The following is a 15,290-nucleotide window of genomic DNA, read 5'->3' as shown; positions in this document are numbered from 1 at the left end:
ATAGGAGACGGTTGCAGAGAGGCAAATGCTGCAGTGCAGAGCCAACTGCACCTTTGTCTCGTCAGGTTTTTCTGAGTGCACCCTGTGAGGTGACAGGCCCTGCACCTTCACCTGATGAAGTGGGCTGTAGCCCGCGAAAGCTTATACTCAAATTTGTTAGTCTCTAAGGTGCCACAAGTACTCCAGTTCTGTCTAAGAGTGGAATTCTACAGTTCTCCGACCCTCATGGTGGGTCCCCAGAGTAGAGCACTCTGTGTAACAACCGTGATTGCTCAGCACGTCTGGATGGATTTGGCATCTGCAAGTCTTTTGCTTTTGGAGATGTGACTGGTGGTGAATACAGTGACCCAACACAGCCTTCCTAAATCAAAATATCATTTAATCTCAACAGTGGGAACAAAGCAGACGCACCAGCCTCTGCGGACTGGGGTTTAGTTCAGTCTTTGCCTTCGCTCCCTTCTCCTTCAGGGTCCATTTGTTTTATCCACCCCAAAGTTCTTTGTTTCAATTTTTCCCACCTGGATTCTCCCTCCAGTTTTTACAAGCTGTTTAAATCAATATGGGTGGAGGTCAAACTTGAGAGCTAATGACAATTTACCTTTAAGTTGGTAAACTGGGGTATCTGAAGTCATTGTCCACTTTTCCATGTACCTGCATTGGCTCCTGCTTGAATTAACCCCTTATTTTCATATAGTAAACCTTCACAGTAGGTGTGGAATGTAAAGCATCAGCCATCTGAAACTCCTGCATGGGCCTGCTGAAAAGTCACTGAGCACTTTTTAAATCGTCTTATTCCAAGAAGGGAATTTCTGTCCCCAGCAAATGTCAGTAAATGTTAGTACAGACACTAAGGAATTCATTCATCAAAATACGAAGTCTTGCACTCATTATCCTGGCATACCATGAGAACGTATTCCTTGGATTTTCTTTACTCTGGATGAAAGGATATCTGCTCAGCAAGTCTAACTGTGATGGAATCAGGTTACCATCTCTGGTGCTCAAGGAGAGTGTTTTGAGCAGAAGATATTTCATAAGCATTACTAAAAGAGGTCAGCCTTGTGAACGACTTATGCTGTATTGCTCCCAAACTTGGAGATTGTTGCCTTGTGGCATTGCAAAAACTGATTATATAACTTAGATTTGTCTGACATATGGTATGATCTAATGTATGGTGTTTAATGTATCACTTTTTTGCAAAAACAAATAAGTAAAGTGGGAGTCAGTCTACTGAATTTGCATGTTTATATTTTGAAAAAAGTTTGCAGCTTCTGAATTTTGTGGGTTTAAAAAAAATCTGAGGGCTCTGTGTAGGACACATGAAAATATAGAACTATATTCAGATACGTTATAAGCTTTGAAATTGTGCCTACATGGCGAGTTCTGAATCTGACACAAGTCCAAATTCATGAGTAAAATGGCGTAACTTAAACACAAGTGGGCCACATTCACACCTGGTCAATGGTCCATTTAAGTCAATGAATTTATAACATTTAAGTATCTGGCTCAAGTAAGTGGGAGTAATGGAGTCTAAATTGTTTAATAGATGTGAGGCGTATTTACTTTTACTTTTGTTGTTTGGGACCTACTTTTACTTGCTTTTGTTGCTACATCCTTCTATTCTGGCAATTTTGCATGTGAATTGCATGACTTTAGAGTTCCATCAGGCTTAGTGGGCCAAATTTAGAGGTGACATATAGAGCACTGTAAATTGGTCTAAGCTGATCAAGGACTGGAAAGAGGAATAGATTCCATAAATTTAGACTTCTTCTAGACTCACCTATGAATTTAAAACGCTATGGAATAAGGGTTCCAGTCAAAGTAGTGCTTATATATATTTTTACTCTATGGCACTGAATAGCTTACTTCATCTGAGTATAGCAGTTTTTAAAAGACGATTGGGATACTGATCTTAAGTGTCCTGTCCTGTTATAGTGGTTATGAATAGTTGAACGTACATTTTTTGTAGCTAAATTTGAGCCTGCAGAAGAATGTAGCTACGAATCGGTATTCTGAAATGTTTCTATTATAGTAGCTGATAACAAATAGTTTACAAGTTGTCCTTTTTGCATTTTTCATTTGTAATCTATGACTTTACATTTAAGTTCTGTGAAGCTCGTGATATATAATTGGTGTAATCCTTAGTGGGGGAAAAAGCAGACTCTGATGTAATATATTAAAAAAACATTCCTCTCCTCACAAGTAGCATGCTTACCACAGATCTCTTTAGCATTGTTTTTTTCCCATACAGTTCCATTTAATTTTAGTCTAAAAATGTATGTTGCAATATTTGCTTCAGAAGTTATATTAGCTATCTATTGCATTTTTTTCCTAAGGAGGAGGACTATCCAGGAGCTATTCAATTGTGCTTGGAATGCCAGAAAGCAGCCAGTACTTTCAAACACTACAGTTGTATAAGGTAAAGTTACACTTTGTTCCTAAGGAGGTTCTAGCTTTTAGCTTCTATGCAGTGTTTTGGGGAATATAAAATGTCACCAAAATGATGTGGCCATGAAAAAGCAAAGGTGATCCTAGGATATAGCAGGTGAGAATTTCCAGTAGAAATAGGGACATATTAATGCCATTGTACAAGGCACTGTCAAGACCTCATTTGGAATACTAAGTGCAATTTTGGTCATCCATGTTCAAAAAAGATGAATTCAAATTAGAACAGGTATGGAGAAGGGCTACAAGGATAATCAGGGGAATGGAAGACCTGTCTTACAAGAAGAGACTAAAAGAGCTGGGCTAGTTTAGCCTAGCAAAATGAAGACTGATGTGGGAATATGATTACGCTCCCTAAATACATCAAGGGGATGAACAACAGGGAGGGAGAAGAGCTATTTCTGTAAGTGTGTGTTGGTACAAGAACAAATGGGTATACACTGGCCATGAATATATTTAGGCTGGATATTAGTAGATGAGTGAGATCTGAAACAGCCTGCCAATAGGAGTATTGGGAGCAAACAACCTAACTAGTTTTAAGATGGATCTTGATAGATTTGTTAACTGGATTATGTGGCAGGGTTGCCTGCCGTGGCGGGGGATGGACTGAAGTTGATGACCCAGGAGATTCCTTCCAGTCCTGTGTCCCTATATTTGCAATGTTGGCTAACTGGTGTCACTGAAGGACCAGTGCTGCAATTTAATTATCTGGTTAGAAAAGGCAAGTAATTCAAAGATAGTTTAAAAAGTGTAACTGAATCATAAAATTATCAGCAGTGATTTTTCAAGTAATGAAAATGCCAAGGAATTCTAACCTTCTTTCATGAGCTGCACATTGATTGGTCTATGTCAGCATTTTATCCAGCTGTTGTGATTTGTAGATGTTAGCACCTGAAGGCCCCAGCTGAGATTGAGACTCTGTACAAACACATAGTTAGAGGTTGGTTCCTACCATCAAGAGTCTACAATCTTAATAGACAAAACAGATGAACCGACTGGAGAGGAAACTGGCACAGAGAGTGAAGTGTCTTGGCCAAAGTCACGTAGCAGTGCGGTGCCAGAGACTCCTAAGTTCTACCCCCAGTGCCCTGTTCACTACAGCACCCTGTAGTGTGCCTCATGCTCATGTTCTTTTGGGGAACGTAGGACACTGAATGACTAAAGTTTTTTTTTTTTTGTGCGTCAGTGTTTCTGAGAAAGTGGTTAATTAAAAGAAAAAAAAAGTTAGAAACTGAGTGAAATTCTGGCATCATTGATATTGGAGGGAGTTTTGCCATGGACTTCAATCAGGCCAGGATTTATTAAAATTAATGCTCTGGCTTCTTTCCTCCCCACTTTCCCTCCCGCCACATATGGGGATTATTGCAGTATTGAAGTAATTATGAATAATTCTTGACTTCAGTTGGAGTTATGCATTTAGAATGGCAGTAGCTTCTGGTCCTGAATGTGCAAAGAAGCCAAAGTATGTAACATTACATATTTTAATTTGGTAATTCATTGCTATGCGTGAGTGCAGCTTCAGAGTTTAGAAACTACTGGACAAGTCTGTCTAGATTTTATAAAATATATATTTAAAGGGTACTTCCAGACTACCCGCCGTATTGGCGGGTCGCAATCGATTTATCGGGATCGATATATTGGGTCTCGTTAAGACGCGATATATCGATCCCTGAACGCGCTCACCGTCGACTCTGGAACTCCACTAGAGTGAGCGGTGGTAGCGCAGTCGACAGGGGAGCCGCAGCCGTCGATCCCGCGCCGTGTGGACCCCAGGTAATTCGATCCAAGATACTTCGACTTCAGCTATGCTATTCGCGTAGCTGAAGTTGCATATTTTAGATCGATTCTCCCCCCCCCCCCCCCAGTGTAGACCAGCCCAAAGAGAAAATTTCATAGGCTCTTGCCTAAATCAGTTGAAGTACTTCAGAAAGCAGCCATTAGAAATTCCATGTACAATAGTCTAAGTTCCTTATCCATGATCATTTGTGCCTCCACTTGGATTTGTAGTGCTCATCTTCCTTCTCTGACTCTTGAGTACAAGCTAACTTCATTTCTACCTTCTCATTCATGGTGGAGGTGGGGTCAACATGGACCAATCTTTACCACAGAATGAGCACAGTGTCTCATTTTCATTGGGAAAGTTGATGTTCCCATGATGATATCCATCCTGCAAAAAATGTAGCACCTCAACCATGTAATACTTTGCCTGATATTGATCTTCCATTAGTTGAGAGGCCTACTTTCTCCCTTTACCCAGTGTCCTGTATGGTAGTGATGATTATTCACCAAACTTTCTAGCTTTTCTTGTTTCAAAAGGGAGTGTGGAAAATAATATAGAAAACAAACAGTAATCTGATTTGTTTTGCAAACCACTTACACTTTCTTTAAGTGGGGGAAAAATTGGGAGATTTCTTATAAATATTTACAAAGACAGTTTGATTTATTAAACTGTTAAAATATTTGTTCATTTGACATGCTTCCTTTGTTAATATTGTGAGATTAAGGTTAATTAGATGGTATTTTCTTGTTTAAAATTCACTTGGCATATAAATGATTTGAAAGTTGCTGGTGAGGAACCATTTAGCACTGAATCACTTTTCCCTTTTCTATTTTCTAGAAGCTTTTGTCATAGCTGCAAACTTTATCTTAAGTATGTAAAGCAAAAGTATTGTAATTTAAATTGATATTAACTGTCACTTTATAGATAATGGATGACAAAGTTCAACTGCAGAAGTCATATCATTATAAATCTAATACCATGCTGAGAAGATTATGCTGTTATCACTCTTAAAAGGGTCTCCTTATATGTTCTAAGGATAAAGTTTCTTTAGAGAGAATTTTTGTGTTGGATTAGCTTGGTAACAAAGGTTTAATTGTGGAAAAGATTAATGTACAGTTCGTATCTGGTAAAACTATGCTTTTGAATTTTGGCCTGCACAGATTGAATAATCTTCCTTCTATTTTTAGAACACACTTACTTTTAAACTGTGTTTTTAAATAAATTTTGTGTGTGTATACATACATACATACATTTGAATCTTTGGTTTTTAAAATACTTAATTGTCTCTATTGTCAGTACAGTGTGCCTTTTGCAACACACACAAAATTATACTAAATGTTAACAAGTGCCTATGGAGGGCTCTGGGCATCTTTGCCCACTAACCTTCCCTAAAGCAAGGAGGAGTCAAACATTCCAGCCACTGATCCCAACCACAAATCTCAATGCTCAGCGCACCCCTCAAGCTCCAAAAATCTGGGAATATATGCACATTATATTGCAGCCCCCCTTATTGTCAAGCAGTTGAGCTAAGTGAACTAATGGGACTCTGGGATTTTTCTATTGCTTGGGATCCTCATGAAGTTATGTAACACCCTGGGTGGGTTGTCAGCAGCGGGGATTGAATTTGGGATCTTTGAATCTCAATGCATGAACATGTGCTGCCTGAGTTAAAAGATCCAGGCCTCTTAGCTAAGGCCCGTAGCGGGCTCATCAATCTCTAGTTAGCCTAGTCAACACTAGAGGGGGAGAGAGTGCCACACCAATAGGTATAGCTTATGGTTCTCTCAGGGCTCACATTTTAAAAAAACAACTCCAATATCCCCATGTGGTTCTCCATGTCACAATCTGTGATTAGCAGTCCAGTACTTCTGTGTTTTATCGTGAAGCCTTAGTAATCCGAACAATGATTAACTCATGTTCAGGAAAACCCCCCACATGAGACACTTTGTGCCTTCCCACTTGGGGGGTTTCCCCAGAATTTTTTTGTTGGATGTCTCTGGGGATCAGAGGTGGCTCCCATTGAAGTGGTGGGGGAATTTGACCCTGCTCCTTAAATTTTTGGATCTTCCTAGTTCTATGGAAGTCTAATCTTGAAAGAGGTGTTCTTCAGCTTCCTGGTGAAATGAATCCTCCAGGGTTCAGAATAGATTGGTCCATGCCCTGCAAGATAATACAGATTGGATCACCATTATTTTGGACTGGGATGTCTTGCTTGTGTGGCGGTTGGGAAGGGGAACAATACTGAGGAGAGCAACTGGCCCTGCCCCGACTCTCCAATTTCTCCCATTTCTTGTATTTCCCATTGTTTAAAATCTCGCTATTGGTTTAATCTCTGTGCATTGAAGACCTAGACATGAAGCTTGTATGAATTGTGAGGAAGTTGAGCAGCAGTTTTTTAAATAAAAATGAATTTAAGTATTCCCACATGAAGAAAATAATGAACACAGAACTAAAGCAGCACTTTGATTGTACAGTTGAATGTTTCTAAACATTAGAAAGTCTATACCATATAAGGCTTCTCAAGTGTAGGATTTCAAACACCCTTAGTACTATATTACTACGGGAAAAAATCTACAGGAATACTCTCTTAAAAAGCTCTTGTGAAACTTTAATGTCACACATTAAAACTGCTTCAGCTATTGCAGTTAGGCCCAAATGTTATCTCTGTTATATCATAGTGGATACATCTCTTAAAATACACTCTGTGTAATGGGGTCAGCACCCACCTCTCACAAGTGCCCCCTTCTGGTTGGGTGTGTCCGCGTTCTTTCAGTTTTGGTGACCCCTTTCGTTGGTTGTCAGGTGTGTGGGGTTGTTTTTTTTTTTTTTTTTTTTTTTTTTTTTTTCCAGTGACTCAGCCCTTCGGCCAAGTCTTACACACTGTCTGCATGTGAATTGGAACAGACCTCTTCCAGGGTATACCGTCCACCAGGACTTATCTCAGTACCCTTCTGGTAGTCTCTCTCTAGCCCTCCCTGGGCTCAGTCTTTAAGAAGTCCCAGCCCTGGTATGGGGCCATATCCCGAGGGCTTCTTCCCTGGAGATACTGTCTTCCTGCAGCCCTCTGGCTGGGCTCAGTCCTTACTCAGTCCCAGCAGTCAGCCAGGAGCTCCTTCATTGCTCCCCCAGTCCCAGCTAGCAAACTGTCTTTGGTTCAGTCCTATCAGCCAGCCAGCCAGGAGCCTCTTGCTCCCCCAGTCCCTGCCTTTCTTCTCCAGCTCCAAGCAGCAACTAACTGCTGCTCTGTTCTGCAGCTCCTTTTAGATGGCCCTCCTGGCCCCTGATTGACTATTCCAACAGCCCCTTTGCTTCCTCGCAATCGCTCTAGGCTGCTTGGAGGACCTCTCCACTGCGCCTTTCCTGGGATGGGTGTGGCAGAACCCTGCGGCCTCCAGCATGGGGCCTTTGGGCCTAGTCCACCCTATCACACACTCCTTAAGATTTATATGGCTGTTGATTGAAGAACCCCTTATTATTTATTATTTATATGGATGTTGATTTAAAAAACCCTTATAACATGTTTTGAGTAATTGCCTGAATAAAATGAATGTCATGAATTAATGTTTCTAAATTTATGGTTAATAGCTTCTTATAAAATTCATCCAGTGTCATAGACTTTAAGGTCAGAAGGGGCCATCATGTTCATCTAGCCTGACCTCCTGCACATTGCAGGCCACAGAATCTCACCCACTCACTCCTGTAATAGACTTATAACCTCTGGCTGAGTTACTGAAATACTCAAATAATGTTTTAAAGACTTCAAGTTACAGAGAATCCACCATTTTCAATAGTTTAAACCTGCATTCTGACTAGTAGAATTATAAAACTATTTATAACGTTTGGTTTAGAAAGTACATTGAGTTTTAAATGTATGCTATGTTTCTACAAATTCTTGATCAAAGCACCTTTTGCAATAACTCTTATTTTCTTAATCTGTCATGTACAGTGTACCAAAAGAAACATTACAGTACTTGCCTATTAATAATAGCTACCAAATGGAGCAAACATGTTCTATTAATCTCAGATTTTTTGATAAAGCTATAAGAAAAATGGATTAAACAATATTCAGATGTAATTCTACTGGTATATGTGGAAAGAGATGGAGGAAAGAAGTGGAAAGAGAAACCCGGAGGTTTAGATGTGTGTTTTCTAATGTTGTAGCAAAACTTTTAATTGTAACTCTCCCTTACTCTAAATCTGCCATATTTGTATGTGTGGAATTCGTTGTTGTTGTTGTTGTTGTTGTTTTAACTTCAGGATGGAAAACAACAACAAAACTCTAGCTTGTATTATTTTTAATTTGGTTTAGTTTAATCCCATATAGAATAGAAGAAGTTTTATATAAGAGCTATAACAATGAAAAGATGTACACCTCTACCTCGATATAACGCTGTCCTTGGGAGCCAAAAAATCTTACCACGTTATAGGTGAAACCGTGTTGTGTTGAACTTGCTTTGATCCACCGGAGTGCACAGCCCCGCCCCCCCCCCCCCAGAGTACTGCTTTACCGTGTTATATCCAAATTAGTGTTATATCGGGTCGCATTATATCAGGGTAGTGGTGTATCTGTTGAATGTAAAACAACAACAAAAAAATAATCTGGGTCCTGATCCTGCCAACATCTACATATATTCATTATTTTATTCCAGTGAATAAAGTTCATACGTGCCTGTTTTCAGGATCAAGGCTCAAGCTTCTGTTGCATCTTAACAGTGATGGTAAAAGAAGGGCCATCGAATGAATACTAGGGCTGGTCAGAAAATAATTTCATTGTGTGAAAAATGTGGAGATTTAAAGACTTGTTTTTGTTCTGATGCGGAATGAAAATGAGACCTTTTAAACTTCATTTCCAAAAAGCCTGGGAGGTGGGATACCATGTTTCAGTCCCTGCTCTTCCTGATTCAGTGCAGGGATTTGAACATGATTCTCCCACATCCCCAGTGGGTGCCCTAACCGCAAGGCTATTAGCTATTCTGGGGTGGGTTTCTTTCTCACGTTCATTTTGATGAGAAATTCCATCCTGGACCTGAGAACCTTCCAGACTAAATTTTCATGGTAACTGATACATTTCCGTTCAACACTTTGGTTTAGACAAAAATGACGTTTTTGGACAGAAAAAAATTTGTTGAAATATTTTCGGCCAGTGCTGCTGAATACAGCCCACTGAAATCAACAGTGCAGCCTCTCACTTTTATATTAAAAGTATTGCCTCTGAGGGGTTGAGATCCCCCCCCACCCCTCATGTCATAGTCCTACTTGAATTTCAGATCAGTACTTTCTGCTGGCCACCCACTGTATTAATAATATGAAAGACTGTTTCAAATCTTAATGTTGGAAAACAATGTTTTTCATCTAATTTAAAAACAAAAGCAACAAAAACCCAAATTTGTCAGATAAATCTTAACAGTGCATTAATTTAATCTGAAAGCTGTCATGAACTCATAGAATCCTCCTACTGTGTGATGTTCTGTTAATGTGTAAATAACTGATATTAACACAGCTACTTACCTTGTTGTGATTGCTCCATGTGTTCACAAACTGCATATGAATCGGAGTCCTTTTTTTTTTGAATGTTAATAGCTTTGCTGTTTTTAGCCAAATTTCTTCCAACATGTGCAAACTCTTTATATGCTATTGGTAAGTGCATTCTATGCCTCTAAGAGCTTTAAGCCACTTTGTGCCCACCTCATGCGGGGCTTCTTTGGATCTGGAGAGGCCCCCAAAGGAAATTATACAGCTTTAGGGCTGCCGGTCTAAGTTAAGGCAGTTTCCCTAACATGGCCCTCTGGCTTGCAAGGGGGTTCTTGGATGGCATCTTTATTGTCTCTGCATTGTCTGCACTGGGGGAATCCTTCCTCAGTAGTATGTGGGTTTAGGAGTGCCTCTTTACTTGCTCTGTACCTTTTATTTGGCATAAAGATGCCAGCGTGAGATGAGATTATCACCCTAAGTATGTAAATGTCCCCCACCCTCCCAGAATGAACAAATCATTCTCTTATTTGAAGTGTTGTCACTTATGTCACACCTGGACAAAAGGAATAGAATAGCAGAGTAGAAGGCTGCTAAGCCTTCCCTCTTTGTGTGTGTGTGTGTGTGTGTGTGTGTGTGTGTGTAGAGGGAGGATTGGTAATGGACTAGAAATTGGAATTAGCAAAAAAGAGAGACTTGATGTATAAGAGTTCAGTAAATGCTCCTCCTGTGGTAAGACAGTCCAGTCCAAACTTTCCTTTTCTGGCTAGAACGCCATGCTTTTTAGCTGTCGTTTTGATGTGGTCTCTGAAGTTGTAAACCCCAGCCTGTCTACATCCCTGGATTCAGGTAGTGAGGAATGTGTTGCTGCACTCCAGGTGACCCAAGCAGGCCACAGAAACATGCTTGCATGCTTTCCTTTTATCCCTCTTTGTGCCCTGTTTGTTCAGCTGGTTGCTTCCTTTGTGTCCTTTTCCTGTGCTATCTTCACGCCGTTCTCAATTGCTAAATCCCTTTCCTGATACTAACCCCGATGCCTTCTGACTTTTCTAAGTCTCTTTTCAAAATCCAGTACTTGAATGAAGTTTATAAACTACATCCTCATCATTTTAAAATAAAATATAATGAAAAATAGATACCCTTAAGACATCAGTCTCTCAAGTAATCACATTATCTTATTGTGCTTTCTCTATCCCTTATTTTTTGTCTTAACTTAGGTTGTGAGCTCTTTGGAGAAGGTACTTCATTTGTATTGCCAAGAACCATGCATAGCTATTGTGCAGGAGAAGTGCTAAACAGTAAATATGTTCTCTTATTGCTGGCCAGTGCCTTAAGTCCAAAAGACCGGCTGTTCTGAAATTAAAAAGGCTGTTAAAGGCTTAGTTTGGTAAGATCAGTTAAGCATGAAATCTCCTTAAATTTTGAAAGAAAACAAACAGGCTTATTCTGCATGTCTTTATTCGGAAGAGCAGAAACAAAACACCTGTGCAGACATTTTTTCTGATTTACCCTCTCAGTCTATGTTTCACAATATTACTTACTTCCTGTGGACAAGAAACAGATATGTACACCTCTGCCTCGATATAACACTGTCCTCTGGAGCCAAAAAATCTTACCGTGTTATAGGTGAAACTGCATTATATTGAACTTGCTTTGATCCACCGGAGTGCGCAGCCCCGCCCTCCCCCCCCCCCCCCCCCCCCCCGGAGCACTGCTTTACCGCGTTATATCTGAATTGGTGTTATATCGGGTCACGTTATATTGGGTTAGAGGTGTATATCTGTACCCAAGGAAGATTCACCTGGATGGATGGAGAACTGTTCTTGTTAATCTCCCCTCCCTATTTTGAGGCTTCTCCAAGCATATCATAGAGAAGGAAACCTGACAGATTCTTAAGAGGTCTTTTGAGGTTTTTTTTATTCCCTCTTGGCTTTCTGTACATTTACTGTACTATGCTAGATCATTTACTGAATATCACTTACAACGATATTCTGCATCTGGCTGCTGAAAGTGCCCTGGGGAATTATCACTTGATAGGTTCAAAGCATTTACACTTCGGATCACATTTCTCTAGAAGTTGTAGGATCAGTATTTGAGGATTTTGCCCTCAGAGGTTTTTGAGTTCTAGATAAAAGTAACTATACCAGTTTACAAAGACCATGCAACCTTAGTACTTTGGTCTTATGCAGATACATTATGAAATGCTGAAAGATTTTCTACCCCCTTTCTCTTGTACTGACGAGACAGAGTACTTGATGCTGCTAAGATGTCCAGCTGTCTCTCCCTCTGTTCTATTGGCTGTGCTGATTGCAGCTTGCTGAGCTTTCTTGATGGAATATTGCATTGGAGGTGACTTGCCTAAAAAAATTAAGTTTGACTCTTCTCTATTCTGACAGGTGCCTCTAGGGGAAACCCCATTAAGCAAGCTTTTACCAACCTGGCTGAAATATAGCTATTATAAATTGGCCACTCTTGAGATGAGAATGGATGTTTGTTCGTTGTCCATAGTCAGGAGGAGATTGCTCACCAGCTCAACTAAAACTGTTTCCAGGGCATACCGTATTCAAATGGAACATTTCTTATTGCTGTACAAATCTCCTCAAGTTAGAGAACAGCATTGTTCATGTGGAGAACAATTTTTTTTCTTGTAAAAAGATATTCCTCTGCATATGTCACTTTCTAAGATACCCTATCCTTAATTGAGTCTTTCAACATAACTGTTATCTTGTTTTCTGTTGGAACTATTTTACCTCTGTAGTATTTTTAAATCAGAAATAATTTTTTACTCTAACTTTAAATTTTTCATGCTTAGTCTCTGCCAAAGATGAATTTTGTTAAATATTGTTAGTGCTTTTAAATAGTTAGCAATTTGCATGTTATAAATGTCAGGTGTAGGGAATAGATGGGAATAGTTGACTTATACTTTCTCAACCTATAATAAAATACATGTTTCGAAAGTGTGCATGTCCAAATGCATCTGTCTTCCCACTAACCTTTATATATCACCATCTTCAGGCCCTGATCCTGCAATTTAGGGTGACCAGATGTCCTGTTTTTATAGGGACAGTCCCGTTTTTGGGGACTTTTTTTTTTATATAGGCGCCTATTCCCCCCCACCCCCACCCCGTCCCGTTTTTTCACAGGTGATATCTGGTCACCCTACTGCAATTTGATCTGTGCTTGGGAATTTCTGTGCCCATTAATTTCATTGGGACTCTGTGTAGGTGCAGGGGTTCACTTTTGCAGATCAGATTGCAAGATTCAGCACTGTTCGCTCATAAGCTCCTGAAAGCAAAGGTGGTGTTGTGTGTGCCCTCTGTATCTGGCACAGTGGAGTCCTGATTCCTGATAGAAGTCTCTGGATACTGTTGCAATATAAATGTGCTACAATAATAGCTGATGCCAACTGGATAAGCCAATGGAGTGTCTCTTCCATCATAACTATGGTGTTACTAGTGTAACTGCACTGAACTTTGCACAGTATGTAATGGTAGATGAATGGTTTTAGAAAGATAGCATGGATTATAATAGTGGCATGATGTTACACAAACACACACTTTTTAGAACCGCGATCTTGCTGTGAAACATTACTGTGAGTTATTAGTTTGGTTTTAAACACAATGTAATACTGGGATTTTAATTTCTTGCTAGTGAATTGAATTCAAAACTGCAAGACACTTTGGAACAAATAGAGGTAAGAATTAGTGTTTGGATTTTTATAATATGAATATTTTTACATTTCGATGTTTATTGTGACTTCCTAATTCAAATATTTTGGCGTTAGCAGTTATTGTACATTAAAATGTTGTCTCTCTCTAATGCTTTAGACACTGCAATTCATATGGAATTGTGTGCACAGAGTTAAACTCACAGTGGTATGATAGCTATACTTGTGGGCCCTATATTGAATTAAAGTTTATGCCAGCATTTAATTTTAAAGCAGTCAGAAAGGAATTAAGTTTATCTGGAATACAGCATTCTATATACTTTGTGGAAAGTCAGGTTAGTGTGTAGATGAGAAGTAGATGTAGTGTATTTTTAAAAAAATTTTCCTCATGGTCCCTTTTATTTTTCACTTCTATCTAATTAAAACCTCGACACAACTTTCCTTTTATTTTCTTCTAGTGATAGGTTTCTTCTCCATGGTCTCATTCTGTGTGGGAATGATTAAAAAACTTGTTGGATTGGTGTTGCTTTTATTTTTCCCTTTTAACACAGGCTAGGCATATTTTGTTGTTGTTTTCACTCAGATTTCACATTTCCACTTCTTTCATGGATTCCTACCTGACAAGATTCTTATTAGCAACTAACTTTTCATCCTGTGTTAATCCGACTGAACAAATTTTGAATTAATTTGAGGAAAGGGCTGCATTCACCTCTACATTCTCCCTCACTGCTTTGTAAAGTAAATCCTGCCTTGTATTAAATTCTGCTGAAGCAGCAGTGATTCACAGGTAGTTCATGATTAACAGTCAAGCTCTTGATTGTTCAGGATACACAGGTGAATGACAGAGCCTGGAATGGATTTTAACTGGTAGACTGCAACTTTATTAGCTTAACAGTGGGTAGGGATGGTATGTGCTCACCCATCTCTCATATCAGGCATTTAACTCAGTCTGGTGTGGGGTTACTAAGCTCTAACCAAATCACCAATAACTTGGGGTGGACCTATTCGCCTACCCCCCTACACCCAGGACTCAGGTGGATAGAGACGAGTACCAAGAGGGATCTTTGTCTGCAAAGAATTCAGGCTTCTCTTCCTCCTTACCGGTGCAGGGTCTACCAGTGAAATCTCAGGTCTCATTTATCTGTGGGAGCTGGCCATTTTAGCCTTTATCCACATTGGACAGTGGCCACAAGTTGCAACAAACTGCACGTTTCTATATTTCTTAATATTAGATTTCCAAATCCTAGTTGTCTTTACCCCACCAATGCTTCCACAATGCTGGGAGGAAGGTGAAAAACCCAATATTTTGTATTTGCTCTGGTTCTTTCTGCTTTGAGGTCAGACTCTAGATGATTGAATAGTAGTCTCTTCTGGTCTTTAAAAACAAACAAACAAAAACAATAAAAAAAAATCTATGAATCATATCCCCCATGCTCTGTTATTGTCCCAATCTATTTGCCTAGTCCATTCCACTCTCCCCTTCTGTTCCCTGTCTCAGTATTCCTCTGTCCCAACTCTCAGTCCCAGTTTCCTTCCCCCTTCACCAGCCTGAAAATCCCCATTCCAAGTTGTATATTCCTAGGCCTTTTGTCCCAGTTTACTCCCATCTGAACCTGGCATCCAGCTTTTGTTCCATGCACATTTGAATCAGGCAGCTTCCTTCAGAAGGCTCTCTGGGCATCAGCAGTGGGGAGTACTGAGAGCACAGGAGAGACACACTTTAAGTTCTGGTTCCTGGCTGCAATTGCAGAGGAAGTCCTGGTTGGTCCCAGGCTGGAGCATGCTCAGTGTGGATTGAATCTTTGGAGTTTTCAGCTGCAAAGCTGTAACAAGTCTCTATGGAGTGTGTGCAAATTGTGATTTGTGTGTTTGTTTATTTTTAAGGCTTATAACTTGGCCAAATTTGGGTGGATTTTCATGGGTCTGGCAAAA

The 15,290-nt window shown here is 39.8% G+C and overlaps 1 protein-coding gene across 2 annotated transcripts in view; it reads left to right on the top strand.

Annotated features, from left to right (window-relative positions):
• Positions 1 to 15,290, top strand: part of VPS50 (VPS50 subunit of EARP/GARPII complex) — a 180,195-nt gene that overhangs the window by 34,045 nt on the left and 130,860 nt on the right. For both annotated transcript variants that reach the window (XM_054020452.1, XM_054020451.1), the window contains exons 9-10: positions 2,334 to 2,416; positions 13,343 to 13,385. In XM_054020452.1, coding sequence (XP_053876427.1) covers positions 2,334 to 2,416; positions 13,343 to 13,385 — 126 coding nt within the window. The remainder of the gene's footprint in view (positions 1 to 2,333; positions 2,417 to 13,342; positions 13,386 to 15,290) is intronic.

This window comes from Malaclemys terrapin, chromosome 2 (assembly GCF_027887155.1).
Source record: "Malaclemys terrapin pileata isolate rMalTer1 chromosome 2, rMalTer1.hap1, whole genome shotgun sequence".
NCBI classification, from domain to species: Eukaryota; Metazoa; Chordata; order Testudines; family Emydidae; genus Malaclemys; species Malaclemys terrapin.
The sequence above is the reverse complement of the archived record's forward strand: the minus strand, read 5'-3'. Positions and strand labels throughout refer to the sequence as shown.